At 36.9% G+C, this 16,039-nt stretch overlaps 1 protein-coding gene across 9 annotated transcripts in view; it reads left to right on the top strand.

Moving 5' to 3' along the window:
- Window positions 1–11,669, top strand: part of DGKB (diacylglycerol kinase beta) — a 675,150-nt gene extending 663,481 nt beyond the window's left edge. For all 9 annotated transcript variants that reach the window (XM_070615806.1, XM_070615803.1, XM_070615805.1 and 6 more), the window contains one exon: window positions 10,043–11,669. In XM_070615806.1, coding sequence (XP_070471907.1) covers window positions 10,043–10,150 — 108 coding nt within the window. In that variant the 3' untranslated portion in view covers window positions 10,151–11,669. The remainder of the gene's footprint in view (window positions 1–10,042) is intronic.
- Window positions 11,670–16,039: the final 4,370 nt, after the last annotated feature.

Genomic DNA, 16,039 nt, shown 5'->3' with positions numbered 1-16,039 from the left:
GTCTGGAGGGAATTATTTGTTGTATTGTTTTGTTTTTATTTTTTTCGTCCGACCAAAATTTTGGAGAGCCCCCAGGAAAAGAAGAACAGTTACTGGGTTAAACTTGTGGGTATAATTTCTCTGTAGAGACATGGAAATTATAAAAAAGATTTTAAAAAATTTCTTTGACCTTTCCTGGCAACCAACTTACAACCATAAAATATTTTGGAAGGGAGAACCAAATTTATATCTTAAAAGAGATTTCAAATCCAGGAGTGAATATTTCCCCTATAATGTGGCCAAATAGCCCATCACTTTCAGGGAAAAGTTTCTCTTTCCTCATTACCATACATGTTTAAAATTCCTGTGAATTTCATCAGCAAGTAAACCTCCTAAACCCATTTTTTAAAGATTTTATTATAAATCTTCACAATGATTTCTCTGAATTTAATGTTAGATCAAATCCTTTAACATTAAACTTGGAAATTACTAACATTTCAGAAAATAATGGCTAGAATCATAAAGTAGCTGGCAAAGGGATTTTGAAAATTGTTATGTTTCATTGCTTTGCTTTTTGGCAGTTATGGACCTAAAAAATTTAGCATGCTCTTTATTCCCACTGTCATATGGCTCAGCTATATGCATGAATTCAAAATGGTTTCCATTATTGGAAGGAGACAATCTTATTCCAGAATCAAGCTAGGTAACTTTTAATCTTCCAGATAGTTGCTAAATTAAGCTCTCTCCACAGATATTCTACGGCATTTATTTTGCTCTGAACACCCCATTCATTTTTAAAGTAGCTGAATAAATCCAGTGATAATAAACTCTTAAAGAGATGAAGCAAGGGAAGAAAATTTTGGCTAGATACAGGAGAATATTTAAAAAGCAAAATGCTACCTGCTGAGGTACTTTCTAAGAACCACAATATTATTAGGCTTACCCTGGTGCAAAGCAGTAAAGAGATTATGCATTTAAGCCAAATTTGATCAGGGGATACATTAACAAAATTGGGAAAGTTAGTGTATATTCTAATTCAGAATTTTCACAGAATAAATTCTGAATGGTGGCACTCAATATAGTAAAGATATGCCATATGAAATTATTTCCACTTTTATGCATCTTTTAGCTATTGACCCATTAAATCATAATTTTAAATTAAGATCCCTTTCTTTCACCTTATGCCTCATAATTCTAGATGTTATTTTCAGTATTTGACTGTAATTACATCAGGGGTCAGCAATTTATGGCCTTTGGGACAAATCTGGACAGCTGCCTGTTTTTGTATAGCGGAAGAGTTAAGAATGGTTTTTTACATTTTTAAATGGTTGAAAAAAGCAAAAGAAAACTAATATTTTGTAGCATTAAAATTACATGAAATTCACATTTTAGTTTCCAGACATAATGTTTTACTGGAACACAGCCACACCCATTTATTTACATAAAGTCTGTGGAGACTTTTGTGCTTTAACAGCAGAGTTGAAGAGTTACAGAGACCCCAGAAACCAGAAAGCCTAGGGTATTTACCATCTAGCCCCTCACAGAAAATGCTTGCCAACCCCATGACAAACTGCTTAAATATCCTGCAATATGTAACTTTCAAACATAATGATTTTCAGATTTAGAATTAGTATAAACAATATAGGAGCTTACATTACTTATATGTATACCATTGTGACAAATTGAGGCACGCCTAGCCTGGATACATGCAGTTTGAAGGTCTCACCCTCATTAACAGAAGAGGAATAGGCCACATTGAGGCTTGAATGGAAATGTTTATACGATGCTCCTTCTTTCTGGTTTTTCATCTGCCTCTCTGGCTGTGTGTACTCAAATTTCTTCGTAGGATATCGTTCTCTTGCTTCACCCTTAAATGTCGGTGTTTCTCAGTTACCCAGTCTAGTATCTGACATTTGCTTCTTTTCTTTTTTGAGGAAGATTAGCCCTGAGCTAACATCTGCCGCCAATCCTCCTCTTTTTCCTGAGGGAGACTGGCCCTGAGCTAAGATCTATGCCTATCTTCCTCTGTTTTATGTGGGACGCCTGCCACGGCACGGATTGACAAGTGGTGCGTAGGTCCGCACGCCAGATGTGAACCAGCAAACCCTGGGCCGCTGAAGCAGAACATGTGAATTTAGCTGCTGCACCACTGGACTGGCCCCTGACATTCGCTTCTAATATCTGATATTAATATTTTAATCTCTTCTCAATGGATGATGTTATTATAGGCTCATCACACCCAAATCTACATATCCAAATGACACTGAACATTTTCTTCAGAATATCACACTCCACACTGAGTTCGCCAACTTCCTAGTTTCCACTCCTGCCCAAAATGCATCTCTTTCTATAAAAAGCATCATCACACACATAGCAAACAAAGCTAAAAGCCTGAAAGTCATTGTAGAATCTTTCCCTTTTCCGATACTCCACTCATCCAATTAACTATCGTGTCCTATAGATTGTGCCTCCTTGATATCTCTCAACTCTGCCTCCTACTCCATTCCCACTGCCACTGCTGGAACTAAAGTCCTTTTAACATCTTTTCTAGATTATTGCACTAAGCTCCCATCTGATCTCCCTGCATTTGGTATGGCACCCAGCCCCTAATCCATGCTTTCAGAGTGATGTTGCTTTTTTATTTTTGTGGAAGATTAGCCCTGAGCTAACATCTGCCACCAATCCTCCTCTTTTTGCTGAGGAAGACTGGCCCTCAGCTAACATCTGTGCCCATCTTCCTCTACTTTATATGTGAGACACCTGCCACAGCATGGCTTGATTAGCAGTGCATAGGTCCTCACCCAGGATCCAAACCAGTGAACCCCAGGCCGCCGAAGTGGAACCTGTGAACTTAACTGCTGTGCCAACACGAAAGCTTGGGTTTAATTATGACCTACCCTTCCACCATGACCTGAATGGCATTGTTGTGTGCTCCCATTGTATCCTGAGAATATCACTGTAGTACACTGTATATCACATTCCACTACTGCATATGTTATCATCATTAAACTATAAGCACCTCAATGATGTTTAAAAAATGTCTATTCAATTTGGAATGCCTAGCACTAAACTGAAGTAAGCTGGTACCTAGTAGATTAACAACAAAGCTAATTAAAGCTGAGTGAAATAGGTTATTTGGTTCCCTTAATATTAGTTCTCAGCCACATGTTTTGGGGGTGAATATAAGAAGGTGCTGGTCAGTCAGTCAGTCAACAGATTCTTATTGGCCTTACCCCTTAGGAAGAGAAGCAAAATGACAAAGAGACCAGGGCTTCTCAAATTTAAACGTAAATATGAATCACCTGGAGATCTTGTTACGAAGCAGAATCTGAGTCAGAAGGTCTGGGGTGGGACAGGGGAGTCTACTTTTCTAACAACGATATCTGTGCTCCTGGTTTGTGGACCACTTTTGCCCGGCTCCGTGGCCAAGTGGTTAAGTTCGCGCACTCTGCTGCGGCAGCCCAGGGTTCGGATCCTGGGCGTGGACATGGCACTGCTCGTCAGGCCACACTGAGGCGGCGTCCCACATGCCACAACTAGAAGGACATGCAACTAAGATATACAACTATGTACTGGGGGGTTTGGGGAGATAAAGCAGAAAAAAAAAAAGATTGGCAACAGATGTTAGCTCAGGTGCCAGTCTTTAGAAAAAACACTGGAGTATAAGACAATTACCTGCAGAGGGATTTTTTAGAAATCATTTAACGTTTGTACCAAAATAATATATGCACATTGAAAAAACCAGAATGTATAGACTTTCAAGAAAAATAGCCAGCCTCTGTGCCATCACTTCTGTGTCACCAGGGCTGCTCTTCGAATTCTTTGGCTGTCTTCTGATCATTTACTCCGTATCTGTAAACAATACACTTGGCTGCCGGTTTTTGACCTATTAGTTTTGGGTATTACTTCATGCTCCAGAAAAGCGATTTTTAACACTCTTCTAGTACTCTATTTAATTCTCTTACTTAGCAGTAAGAGTTAATACGTACTGAGTGATTTTTATGTGCCAGGTAACATTCTAAGCATTTTGTGTGCATTGATTCATTTAGTACTTACAAGAACCCAATGAAGCAGATCCTATATTAAAATCTCTTTCATATCGGTGAAGGAAATGAGTCACAGTCACTTTCCCAAAGTCCCCAGACAGGAAGTGATGGACCCAGGCACTTTGATCTTTAACCATTATGCTGTTCTGTTTCTGAAAAATTATATAATAATTTTGTTTAAATCAATATAAAATATACAATCATGGAGACTGACTTATCAACTGTAGAACCCACAATCACATTTTCTTTCCTATAATACTTTTAGAATCTTTTTTTTCTCTTTGCAAAGTCATCATTATAATAGTTCTCATTTTCTTTAAAGCTCTAACACATCAATTTATCTGTTATCCCCACTCCCCTTCTTTGAATGGCAGAAGCCCTTTCCTGCAGGTTTCTGTCTAGGTTTCTTGCAAATCTATTATCCTGGGTCTCAGTTGTCATTGTGGTGTTTTTCATAGACTTTATTTTTCAGAGCACTTTTAAGTTCACAGTAAAATTGAGGGGAAGGTACAGAGATTTCCCACGTACCCTCTGCCCCTACACATGCATTGCCTCCCCATTATCGCCACCCCCACCAGAGTGGTAATTTGATACAATCAGTGAACCTATGTTGACACATCATAATCACCCAAAGTCCATAGTTTACATTTGGGATCACTCTTGGTGTTGTACACTCTGTAGGTTTGGACAGATGTATAATGACATGCATCCACCTTTATACTATCATAGAGAGCAGTTTCACGGCCCTAAAAATTCTCCATGATCTGCCTATTCATCCCACCCCCTCTAACTTCTGACAACCACTGATCTTTTTATTGTCTCTGTAGTTTTGCCTTTACCAGAATGTCATATAGTTAGCATCATACAGTACATAGCCTTTCCAAATTGGCTTCCTGCACTTAAAAATGTGCATTTAAGATTCTTCCGTGTCTTTTCATGGCTTGAAAGCTCATTTCTTTTTAGCACTGAATAATATTCCATTGTCTGGATGGACCATGGTTTATTTATCCATTCACCTACTGAAGGACATCTTGGTTGCTTCCAGATTTTGGCAATTATGAATAAAGCTGTTATAAACATCTGTGTACAGGTTTTTGTGCAGTCATCAATTTTCAACTCCTTGGGATAAAGACCAAGGAGTATGATTGCTGGATCATATGGTAAGAGTATGTTTAGTTTTTTAAAAAAGCACCAAACTGTCTTCCAAAGTGGCTGTACCATTTTTGCATTCGCACCAACAATGTATGAGACTCCCCGTTGTTCCACATCCTCTCTAGCATCTCCTGTTGTCAATATGATCCTATGTTTCCTGAATCTTTCTTAGTCCACTCACTTGTTTTGCTGAAGAACACCCTCAAATATGTTTCAAAGGGATATAAAAGGTAAATTCTCTAGATCATTTTATGACTGAAAATGTCGTCTTGCTCCCCTTGCATTTAATCAATACACTGACTAACGATAGAATTCTGGGATAAAATTAACTTTTCCTCTTGGGTTTGAAGGTGTTTCTCCATTGTCTTCTAGCACTAAAGTTTTTGAGAAAGTCTGATGCCATGCTGATTTTGATTTTTCTGTAAGTGACCTGTTTTTCCTCTCAGTGGACATTTAGAATCTTCTTTTTATCCGTGTGCTTTGACATTTCACAATAATGTGCCACTTGATCTGGGTAGGACAAGGATCAAAATGTGATTGGCAGAAAAGGGAGGGAAGGTTCTAAAGGGCAATCGCTGGAACAAAGGTGCAGAGGTGGGCGTTAACACGGTGTGCTTAGGAGAGCTGAGAAGCAGCTCGCAAACCTAGCTCTTGCACTTACCAGCCTGAGTGGTGGAATGCCGGTTATGGAACCTGTCTAAGTTCTTGTCTTATATCATAAAATAAGGATGCTGACACCTACCTCCCAGGCTTGATGGAATGATAAAACCAGGTAATGTAATAATAAAATTGTGAAAAAAATTATTCTTTTGGTAGCAGGTATGAGAACTCCTTGAAGGGAATGGATCTGTTTCTGTTTTAATCTTATCAGAATATTTTGACAAGCCCTTAGATGGGCAATGTGGCCTTCAGGGGCGAATTATAAAAGGTGGTAGGAACATTTGACACTGAGGAACAGTGAACTAGGAAAGAAAGTACCAATGAGTTGGGTCAAACCTGCCCGGAGAACCAGTCAGGGGAGAGCCTCCTCTCTTCCCTCGACTTTGGTAGGGCTAAGGAAAGTCTGGAGGGAAGACAAATGTCTAATTGCAATAGACACTGTTCACTGTCTGCCATAAGACATAAATCCCCTCTCTATCCCTTTTATGAAATCATACTTCAATTCTACACTCCGCAATAAAAAATGCTTTTACGAGAGTAGACTTTTGTTGAGGGCAACTCAAAGAGATGGATGAAACAGGTAGCATCTGAATAACGTGTATAAAGTGCTTAGCATAATGCTCTGCACACGGTAAAAGCCAAATTTTGTTATTTTTAATTCCTGTTATTCTTGGTATTACAATTATGAGGTGGAGCTATCATACTATGCAACTCTGACAATGCGATAGAAACAAGAAAACTGTGTCTTGTAATCCTTGATCTGATTTCTATGTGTGCATCTTTATTTCATATTGAATAATTGTAAAACTGAAACTGAAATCAAGTTTTTTCTCATTTATGTTTTTAGATGTGTCCAATCTTAATGTGAAATAGAAAGATAGAAGTAGAAAGAGTCAGGGGACAGTAGAAGTGCCTGTCTTCTGCCACGGTTACTTTCCAAAGGAGCGTGGGATACATAGAAATGAAGAGTATCAAAATAGGAGGTCTCCATTCTATTCCTGACATTATTTATCTTGCACTTTTTAAGCAGGTTTTTCTGCTTTCATGCAGCCATTCCAGCTTCTAGGAGCCCCATCACCATTGCTTATGATCGCCCACCATTCTCTCTCAATTCTAATCTCAGATTCTCTTCCAAACTAAACAAAATCAAGTTGCAAAATGCCTTGCTCATAGCTGGTGCTCAATAAATATTTGATGTATTGAGGAACACCTAAAAAGTAACTATGGAAACAGTCAAAGAGAGCCTAATGTTTGGTTCATATCTTCAAATTGCTGAAACTTAATACATTCTAAATTCTTTAGGGATAAAATCTGCTCCTTACTCATTGTGTTTCTAGTCGATAGCAGGTTCTCAAAGAAATAAAAATACGAGAGCATGGAATGTATACAAAACAGGCATCTGAGTCATTATTCCAGGTCTAGTGAGGGCTCCTTACCCAGGTTTCCCACAATCTGAATCTGAAGTTGCACTTAAGTCTCTACAACTTTCTGAAGCCCACACCTGGACTTTGTGTGACTACAACACCAACAATTCACCTGGACTGGAATTATTCTCGTCCTTAATGGAGTAGTTTTTGCTTATGCTCAAATATACAAAGTCATGTAATTATCCAATGAGATAATGTATGTAGAGAGCCAGGATATGTCATAGACATTTCCTGAATGCTAGTTTCCTCCAACTTACCTCCCCTCGGAGGAAAACACAGCCAATTGTTTTTCATTTCCATAAACAACAGATAAAAAAGATGTAGGTTTAATTTTTTACATAAATAGTGTTAGATCCAAGAAAGAGTTGTGTACTCTGAACATAGGAGTAATTAAACAACCAAGAAGAGATATTGTAGATAATTTTTAAAGTAGAACTGGCCGTTATCCTGCTTAGAAATTGAAAACCAGAATTCTGTATTAGTCAGTAGCACGGACTAAGAGTCCCATTGTGTCAAGAGCACTGAATGAGATACTGTGCTATTTTTTTGAAGGAATAACGTGATTTCTTTCAAAAAAGGATCGCCAACATAAAGATAGCCAAGAGCAAACAAAATTCAAATACCTAAAAAAGCCAAGACCAAACAAAATCTCATACACAATAATTTGTGGTATTTTGGCTATGCTTTGTCATAAATTGATGGTAACCTTATATAAGTGTCTAGAACAATATATTTCTTCCAATGTCTTAACAACAATAATTTGTAATAATGACCTTATTTTGCAAAATTTTGTAATACTATTATACCCTCTAACAGATTTGGTCCAGCAACTGTGAATCAGAAATGTATACTTTCTTTCTTTAGCTGCTAATGTCCTGTTTGAATATAAGGTTATCATACAAGTAATATGTGATAACTGCTTCCCCAGGTACTCATTTTAAAGTGAAATTTTTGTGTAAAGAGATTCCTTTTCACTTTCAGCATTAAAACAAATGGTGCCTTTCTGCTTAGCCTCCTATTTCAGCATCTGTAACACTGTTGAATGTACTTGTTAAATTTCTCTTTCCTACTTGACTATAATTTCTTGGGGACGGAGATTGTGCATTATCTATTTATTAAAAGTTCCTGGTATGGTGTCTGAAGCATAGTAGGGGCTCAATAAACTTCGTGACATGAATAAATGATGTTGTGTTAGGTCCTGTACAAAGCTAGGGTTCAGAGGAGCTCAAAGATCACTGGCATAAGGTACAGTGTAATCTAAAACCGAATTAAGGAGAAAATCTGGTGGACATCTTTTTCAGTCTACATAGATAGATGCACTCTGGCATCTTAACTGGCTATCAGTTCCTCAATTTAAAGTAACAAAAATAAAATAAAATAAAAATCATATACCTAGCAAGTTGGGGCTGGTCTAGCCTAGTGGCCTTTTACAGGTGCAATTTATTTTTACAGTAAAGAGAACACTGACTCTTCCAAGAATAACCTGATTCCAACAGAGTTGAATAAAGTTGTTCATTTTTCCAGGTTTTTGACATACTTCTGTCTTTCTAGACCGTGAAGTAAATCTCCATTTCCCAAAAGCCCCAGTGCCAATTTTAATGATCCCGTCCACGTGACATGCATTTTTTTTTTGTTTCATTGCTATTAGTGAATGACAAGTGAAGGATATTCATTTTAACTTGAAAATGTCAGGTATGCACTTTAAGAGATATATTCTTGCAGCTTTTAATGAGGTGGTGTTTCTTTTTGAAAGAAATACTCATCTCTGATGCGAGTGCTGTGCAGGTGACAACTGATATTTAATAAGCGATGGTTCTTGTGTTAGTCGCAGTTCTCCAAAGAAAATGTCTCAGATTGCTTTTGAAAAACTCTTAGCGTCACTAGCCCAAAGGCAAGATGAGACCTTTTTATTACATAATGAGAATCATTTATTATCCTACAATGTATCTTAAAGTCACAGACAAAATGCCACTTTGATAATTGCTTTCAATTAGCTTTGAGCATAGCATATATTCATAAAATGTCTTCTCTAATTTAGACTTGAATTAGAGAAAATTGCAGACATAATCTACTTTAAGGTTGTCTCATTTAAGGTGATTCGTAGTTTTATATCAAAGAAATCAAAACGAGTAGCTTTAGAACAGTCTCTCAAAGTGTTTTAACCAGGCTTTTCAATATTTGATTCTATTCTATTACCAATTAATTAACAAATTAGAACGCCAGTTCATCATTGCTGACCTTTTATGCGCGTTAACTTTTGACTTTCATTCCTAATGATTGTTTTGAAATTAAACCTTGCAGATCGTGTGGAAAGAGAGAAACAATCTGATTAGCAAGATAAATAAGGCTTGCCTTGACACCAAGTACATCTTCACATTGGGCTATAACTGGGACTCTTGAATCCTATGATGGCGCATCTTTTCCTGCCTTAAGTAAATAATATGTAGCTAATGGTCAATAAATTGTACTAGATAATCATGTAGCCTAAACTAGGAGTTTTGGGGTGTTACAAGTGAGCTTAGAAGTAACATGATATTTAAAATATGATTTCAGTTCATTTTTATTTTTTGTTAGTACCCTGAGCATTAGAATATGGTTTAAATGCAAATCTTTATCTCCTTTAAAAAATATTTTTGAAATCATAGAAACTCTGTAACTACCTTTTACACTTGGGGTGTTTCAGTAGCTCATGAAATATTAGTACCCTAACAGAAATTCTCAGAACTTGGTGTTATATCTGTAGATTACTCTCTTTCTCTCTCTTTTTTTTTATCGTAGATAAAAATTACACACAAGAACCAAGCCCCAATGCTGATGGGCCCTCCTCCAAAAACTGGGTTGTTCTGCTCCCTCGTCAAAAGAACAAGAAACCGAAGCAAGGAATAACCCTGTATCATTTCATTCTTAGAGGTCTAATTAGCATAATTGGGCCATGGAACACTGATGCTGGAAATCTTTGAACCATTTCAAGTCTCCTGTTCATGCAAAATCATGGAATTGGTTTAACAGTTTTTGTTACTGAGCTAATGTAAAATTCAGCTATTAGAAAATTTATTGTCTCAGTTTTTATAGGCATCTTTGCATGAAGAAAGCAGAAGTTTACATGAAGTGATACTGCATATTTTTGTTGCATGCATCCCCATAGATTTTTATGTCTCTCACCCACTCCTCTCCCAACTTCCATTTACTAACCTCTATGAAAAACCTGTGAAACATAAAAAAGGAAGTACCACGGGAAATATGATTCTCAGTGTGGTTCCAATTATTAATAAGCAGTAATCAGTAATGCTACAATGATCATAATCACAGATTGCTTTACTTTTCCCTTTTAGAATAAAACAGTGTATTGATGATCTTTAACCTATGACTTCAGGAGAAACTTTTAACTGAAAGATTTTATTAAATAGTTGTCTATGATACCTTGCTGTACCTAAATAGGTTTTCTTTGACGTCTTAATGCTGCTGAGTGGAATTTAAAATATCAGGTATAAAGTTTTCTTGTGCTGAAAAATAGAAAGTGGTTTTGATTCTGTTTAGTTTGTTTTTAATTCCAGAAATAAGTGAAAACATGTTACTTGGCAGTCAAGTGTGGTAATATGACAAGCCTTATGCCTTTCTGCATGTGAATCTACAAGAAAATTCATAACCACACCAGTAACCAAATATTGATGTTTTAAACTATGTGCCTAATAAACTGTGTTTCCCACCAAAGATTCAGGAAAAGATGCTTGAGAGAAATGGGTTAATGCACAATTAATTAAACATTGTGGAGAATATTTATAGTCTTATGTTTAATTTTGTGATGACCAAAACTCTGGAAAAAAGTGAATTACCCATTAATTCTAATTAAAATTCTCACTTTCACAGACAATAGGCCATACAACACAGTTAAAGCTCAATAGCTGATTTCTTGCTTTTTTCTGTCGTTTATGAGTATAGATGTCTGTAATTTTTAATGGATCAGTTAAGTACACTTGAGAAAGTAAATGATTGTATCAGTTCCTTTCTAGTATAAATTGCTACCTGTAATAATATTGAACTCATTGAAGCAAATCATGCATGCAATTAGCAACGCCCCAACTCTAGTCCCATCTCTGTGACATTTCAAATGTTTATTTGGAAATAATGACCTGGGTCATTGTTTAAGGTGTTCATGGCATGGTTGGATTCTCTGATTGTTTAAAGAAATTATGGACTAGTATTTGCTTAGTGTTTCATTAAACCTATGGTATAAAATGAAATGCTACTCCCAGCAGTTTTGGTATTGTTCGTTCTTATTGACCTGCATCTCATCATTGCATGTTTTATGTTTTCAAACATGCCATAAGGAAAGCAAGTGCTTGAAATGCATGATTTATTAGTTTCTCTCTCCACTCTGCATTAAAGTACTAATGATTTATCAGTTCTCTTTTTCTATTGATTCATTCATCTTTGAATAACAAATAGCATCTAGTGATTCTGTTGAATGCAATCCTGTGCATGGATTTATGGATTTCAAGTGAAATTGCTGTAATTTTTGTTCTTTGGTTTGAAAACTCAACTGAATGCTGTTATATCAAATAGCTACTCTCAAGCAATGTGCTATAATGGAAGATTATGTATAAAGCATATTCTTTTAGTGTCCCAGGAAAGTTGGATGGTAAATATCAATCAACAGTAAGTTTAATTGCCTTGAAAATAAAAGCTTTTGAATAAAATTAAGACATAATTTAGCATTCCCAGGAAAATTATCATTACAATTGCAAACGCAGCACAGCAATCACTTGCCCTAGTATAAAAGAAAAAAAACTTATTTGGCGGAGCAGTAATCTAGACCAAAGGAAAGCTCAAAACACTAACAAATGCATTACTGACATAATGTTATATAACACACACATTGATTTTGTGTGTCTATGGTTACAGGTAATAAATATTTTCACATAAATTGACAAAATTTTCTACAATGCGCAGACAGGCTCTGTGTCAAAAACATATTCTGAAGCCACAAATTATTTTATGTTCAGTACAACATACAATTATTTCTTGGCTACCTTTTATAGTATATCGTGAAGGCAGGAAGAGTTTGTGAATCATTCTTAGCAATCTGTGCCCTGGAAGCTGTTGAATAGACAGTGGGATGAGGCAAATCAAAGAACCTGCCTATAAGGCTTTAATAATTGAAATCGTGGGATGCTGCTTTACTCAATGTAGCTGTGTAACTATAATTAGTGATAATCTTAGTTACATTTTTCAGTCAGTGCGATTCATTGGTACCATAATAAATGTTCAAATAAAAGTCAAATTTCACTTTCCCCAACTCAGTTTCTAAAGATACTGATGTGCTTGCCCGTCAAGTACGTGACTCCTGGGATTTGGAAAGTAGTTTTTAAAAACCTACTTTGATGGTTTTGAAATCAGAGAAGATATTCTACTCACTTTTATGACAGCTTCAAGTGGAGAATATATATTTTAAGGAAAATTCTAAACTGAAGGTTCTATGGTATATTAAAATATTGAATAATGAATGTTAGCTTTACAAGATGGAAATTTTTCTTATACGTGTGTGGGTGAGTGTTTGAGTTGTTGACTCAATCTCTTTTAAATATAGTAGACACAGCAGTGTAAAGTTTTAAGTGGATGAAGCTCCTATGTAAAAATTAACTGGGTTTGCAGGGGTCAAAGGAAAAGGGGAAAAGAGAAATGCACTTTGCTAAATATTGCCATACCCTGAGTTGATAAACAGAGAGAGATTCCAGAATAAACCTGGATATCCATGCTTCTAATAGGAATGGAAGTGTCTATGAAGAACCAGAAATTTTAAAGGATATAAATGTATTTTTCCACTGACATATGCATACCGTGTGCATTTGCTGCAAAAAGTACTGGTCAATTTATTGTGGAAGAAAGGAGATACCTCGTAGAAAGTGAAGAAAATAAAATGTTAAAACAGTTTTCATTTTAAACCGGTTATGTGATTACAGCCAGAATAAAGCAAAAGGCTCAGATGTTTACAGTAGTTGACCGCAGGAAGAAATTTAAATCCAATGAGAATCAATGAATCACATATATTTCCAGATTTTCTTCTTTTTTTCCTCTTTCAGGGGGATGGAAAGCAATTGCAAGTTTTTAGGAAAAATCTGTTTTGAACCTCAGACTGTGTTCTACTTGAATGAGACAAAATTCTTACATGGCTCCATTACCTTCTGTGTCAGTTTGTTGTTTATAAAAAAGAAAATGTACTTTTCATGGCACATATAACCCTCAAAGAATTATTCAAATATAATGCTTATATTCCAAATTAAAAGATTAAGCCCTTGTAATATATGTTGAGGATGTAAAATTTAAATAAATAAATAAACAAAAACCTGCAAAAGAGCTTTTATTTTGTGAAAAGAAGGAATCACCCCTTAAATCTCCTATTTAAATTGCATTCTATTTAAATAAAGTTTGAATAAACTCACATTGGAAGGATTCTATACATCTTCATTGTGTTTAAAAACATGGAATTCATTTAATTACAGTATCAATTATTTTCTCAGAAAGTGTTATTACGGTATCCTGCTTTTTGAAATAAAAATGTTAACCACTCAGTTGTGTCATTTCTTACTGCCATTTTGGCCAGGCTTTGTCCATGAATGAACTCTTCAAGCATTTGTCAGTCCACTGTGGATATTGAGATGCTTAAGTGTGCGTGCTCTGGGGCCAGATCTGGGTACAACTCTTGGATCTGCCGCCTACTCCCTATGTGACCTCATGCAAGTTATTCGAGGTCACTGTGCCTCAATTTTCTCAACTCTAAAATCAGAATATGTCTTTAAAAATAAATTAATTAATACATTAAAGAATTCAACCATGCCTGGCACATACATATTAATAAAGGACAAGAATATACATAGTACAGAAGACCTTATTCTGTTCTGCAAAAATGGTTGACAAATCTACTAGAAAAACAGTTGTCAACTTCAGGTTCAAAATAAATTGTCAGTGTATGTCCAGGTTATTTAGATAGTGTTACACTCTCCTAGCCTAATTCTCCCACAAAGTTATCTGGACATTTGAAGATGTGCCAGAATAACCTCCTACAAACTGTAAATCCAATCAAACACCATTAGACCACGCAGAGAAGCCTGCAGTTGGACAACTCCATAGCAATTTGAGGGTCAAAGTACCATAATGTCATCCTGACACCCATCACCAGAATCCTTGGCCACTGTCCAAAGGCATGCCTCTCTTAGAATCTCCATTAACAACTTCTTAATTATATTCTTCTCTGTGATTCTCCATCCACCACACCCCCACACCTCAAACACAAATTGATGGTATCCAGATTTCATTGTCAACACTCAAACTCTGCGCTGAATGCACATCTTTCCTCTTGCATTCGTTTTAACCCATCTCTCTTTGGAGAACCTCAGGACCTGTAACAGATGATTGGTGCTCATGCCTGTCAGATCCTAAAAGCCTCATGTAATAACACTGCTTTCGACAATCCTCCCCCTCCTCCAGCCAGCCAGTCACCAGGACTCCAAGGACTCCCCTTGTTCCTACTATGCCACCCACCCAGGCCTGGCAGGCCCTAAAGGAGAACCACTGGGAGGAGAGCTAACATCTACCAGCCCATTACACCTCCACAGCTCTCATATATGGGGACCTACCCTCTTTGCTCTGGACAGACCCAGCAGAGGAGTGGGTAGGCCTCACCCTGCCAGGCAGCACTCCCCCAGAGTCACCCTCTCAAGGGCTATGGTAGAAACTGCAGAATCCATGGACTTCCTGGATCTTTGGCTGTGAGAAAGAAGAAGAGAGGATGGAAAAGTAGGTGTGTGGACAATAATGGGAGGCATTCCACAGCTTGTTGTCTGTGGTATATGGAATTAGGGGTATCCTGTATATCCAACTTTCACTCTCCCTATGAATTACCACTGACTATTTCTCCATCTTTACCTGAATGCCCCACAGACATATTAAAATAAAAGTCTCCAAAATAAAACTCACCTTGCCTCTCAATATCAACCTCTTCCACCTCCTGGAGGACTTGCTCAGTAAATTGCACCAGTACTCATTTGGTCTCTCAAGTCAGAATCCCAGGAAAAGGCTCAACCACTACTTCTTCTAAATTTCCATTCATATCAGTCCCATCCACTCTACCACTTTAATATTTATCAAGTCCATTCCCTACTCATTATCCCTATTGTCTTTGTTCAGATTCTCATTTCCTACCTAGATTACAGTTATAGTTGGGTGGATCCAAGTTTTGTGGGTCCTAAAGCTCATACAATTTAGTGACATCTTACTAAGAAAAAGAATACAAAATTATAAAGCAAAATATTTCTTTAGAAAGAGAATTAATTGCCTGTTGCACTTCCATATGTTTTCCTACATTTTTTTGACTGCATCTTTTTTGGTTCTCTCTTTGCAGACAACAGTTTTGCAGTATTTTTCTACAAAGCAAATAGAAAAATAACTCAGTGTTTTCTTAAAGATGATTGAATAAGTTTTTTAATTGATAGTTTAGAAATTTATTTTGACATCCTAACTCCTGTTGGTAAAGTACCAAGGGTAATTCCTCCAAAGTTCTTTTTCTAGGGGGTGTCTCAGAGAATTCCAGCCCTTTGAGCTCACTAGTCATGGTTTAACTCATTCAGGTCCTCACTGGGCCAGGAGGCCAGGAGGCTAAAGTCAAAATGGCCACAAAGCATGGAGTGGAGCAGCGTCTCTTTGGGTTCCTTGTGCTTGAGGTCAAAATTAGTGCAGATGCTCACCTAGGCTACCCAGAGTGTTGTCTGGTGTCCCATG

Source organism: Equus przewalskii, chromosome 4 (genome assembly GCF_037783145.1).
Source record: "Equus przewalskii isolate Varuska chromosome 4, EquPr2, whole genome shotgun sequence".
Taxonomy (NCBI): Eukaryota; Metazoa; Chordata; class Mammalia; order Perissodactyla; family Equidae; genus Equus; species Equus przewalskii.
Note: the sequence above shows the minus strand (reverse complement) of the source record. Positions and strands in the feature narration are given on the sequence as shown.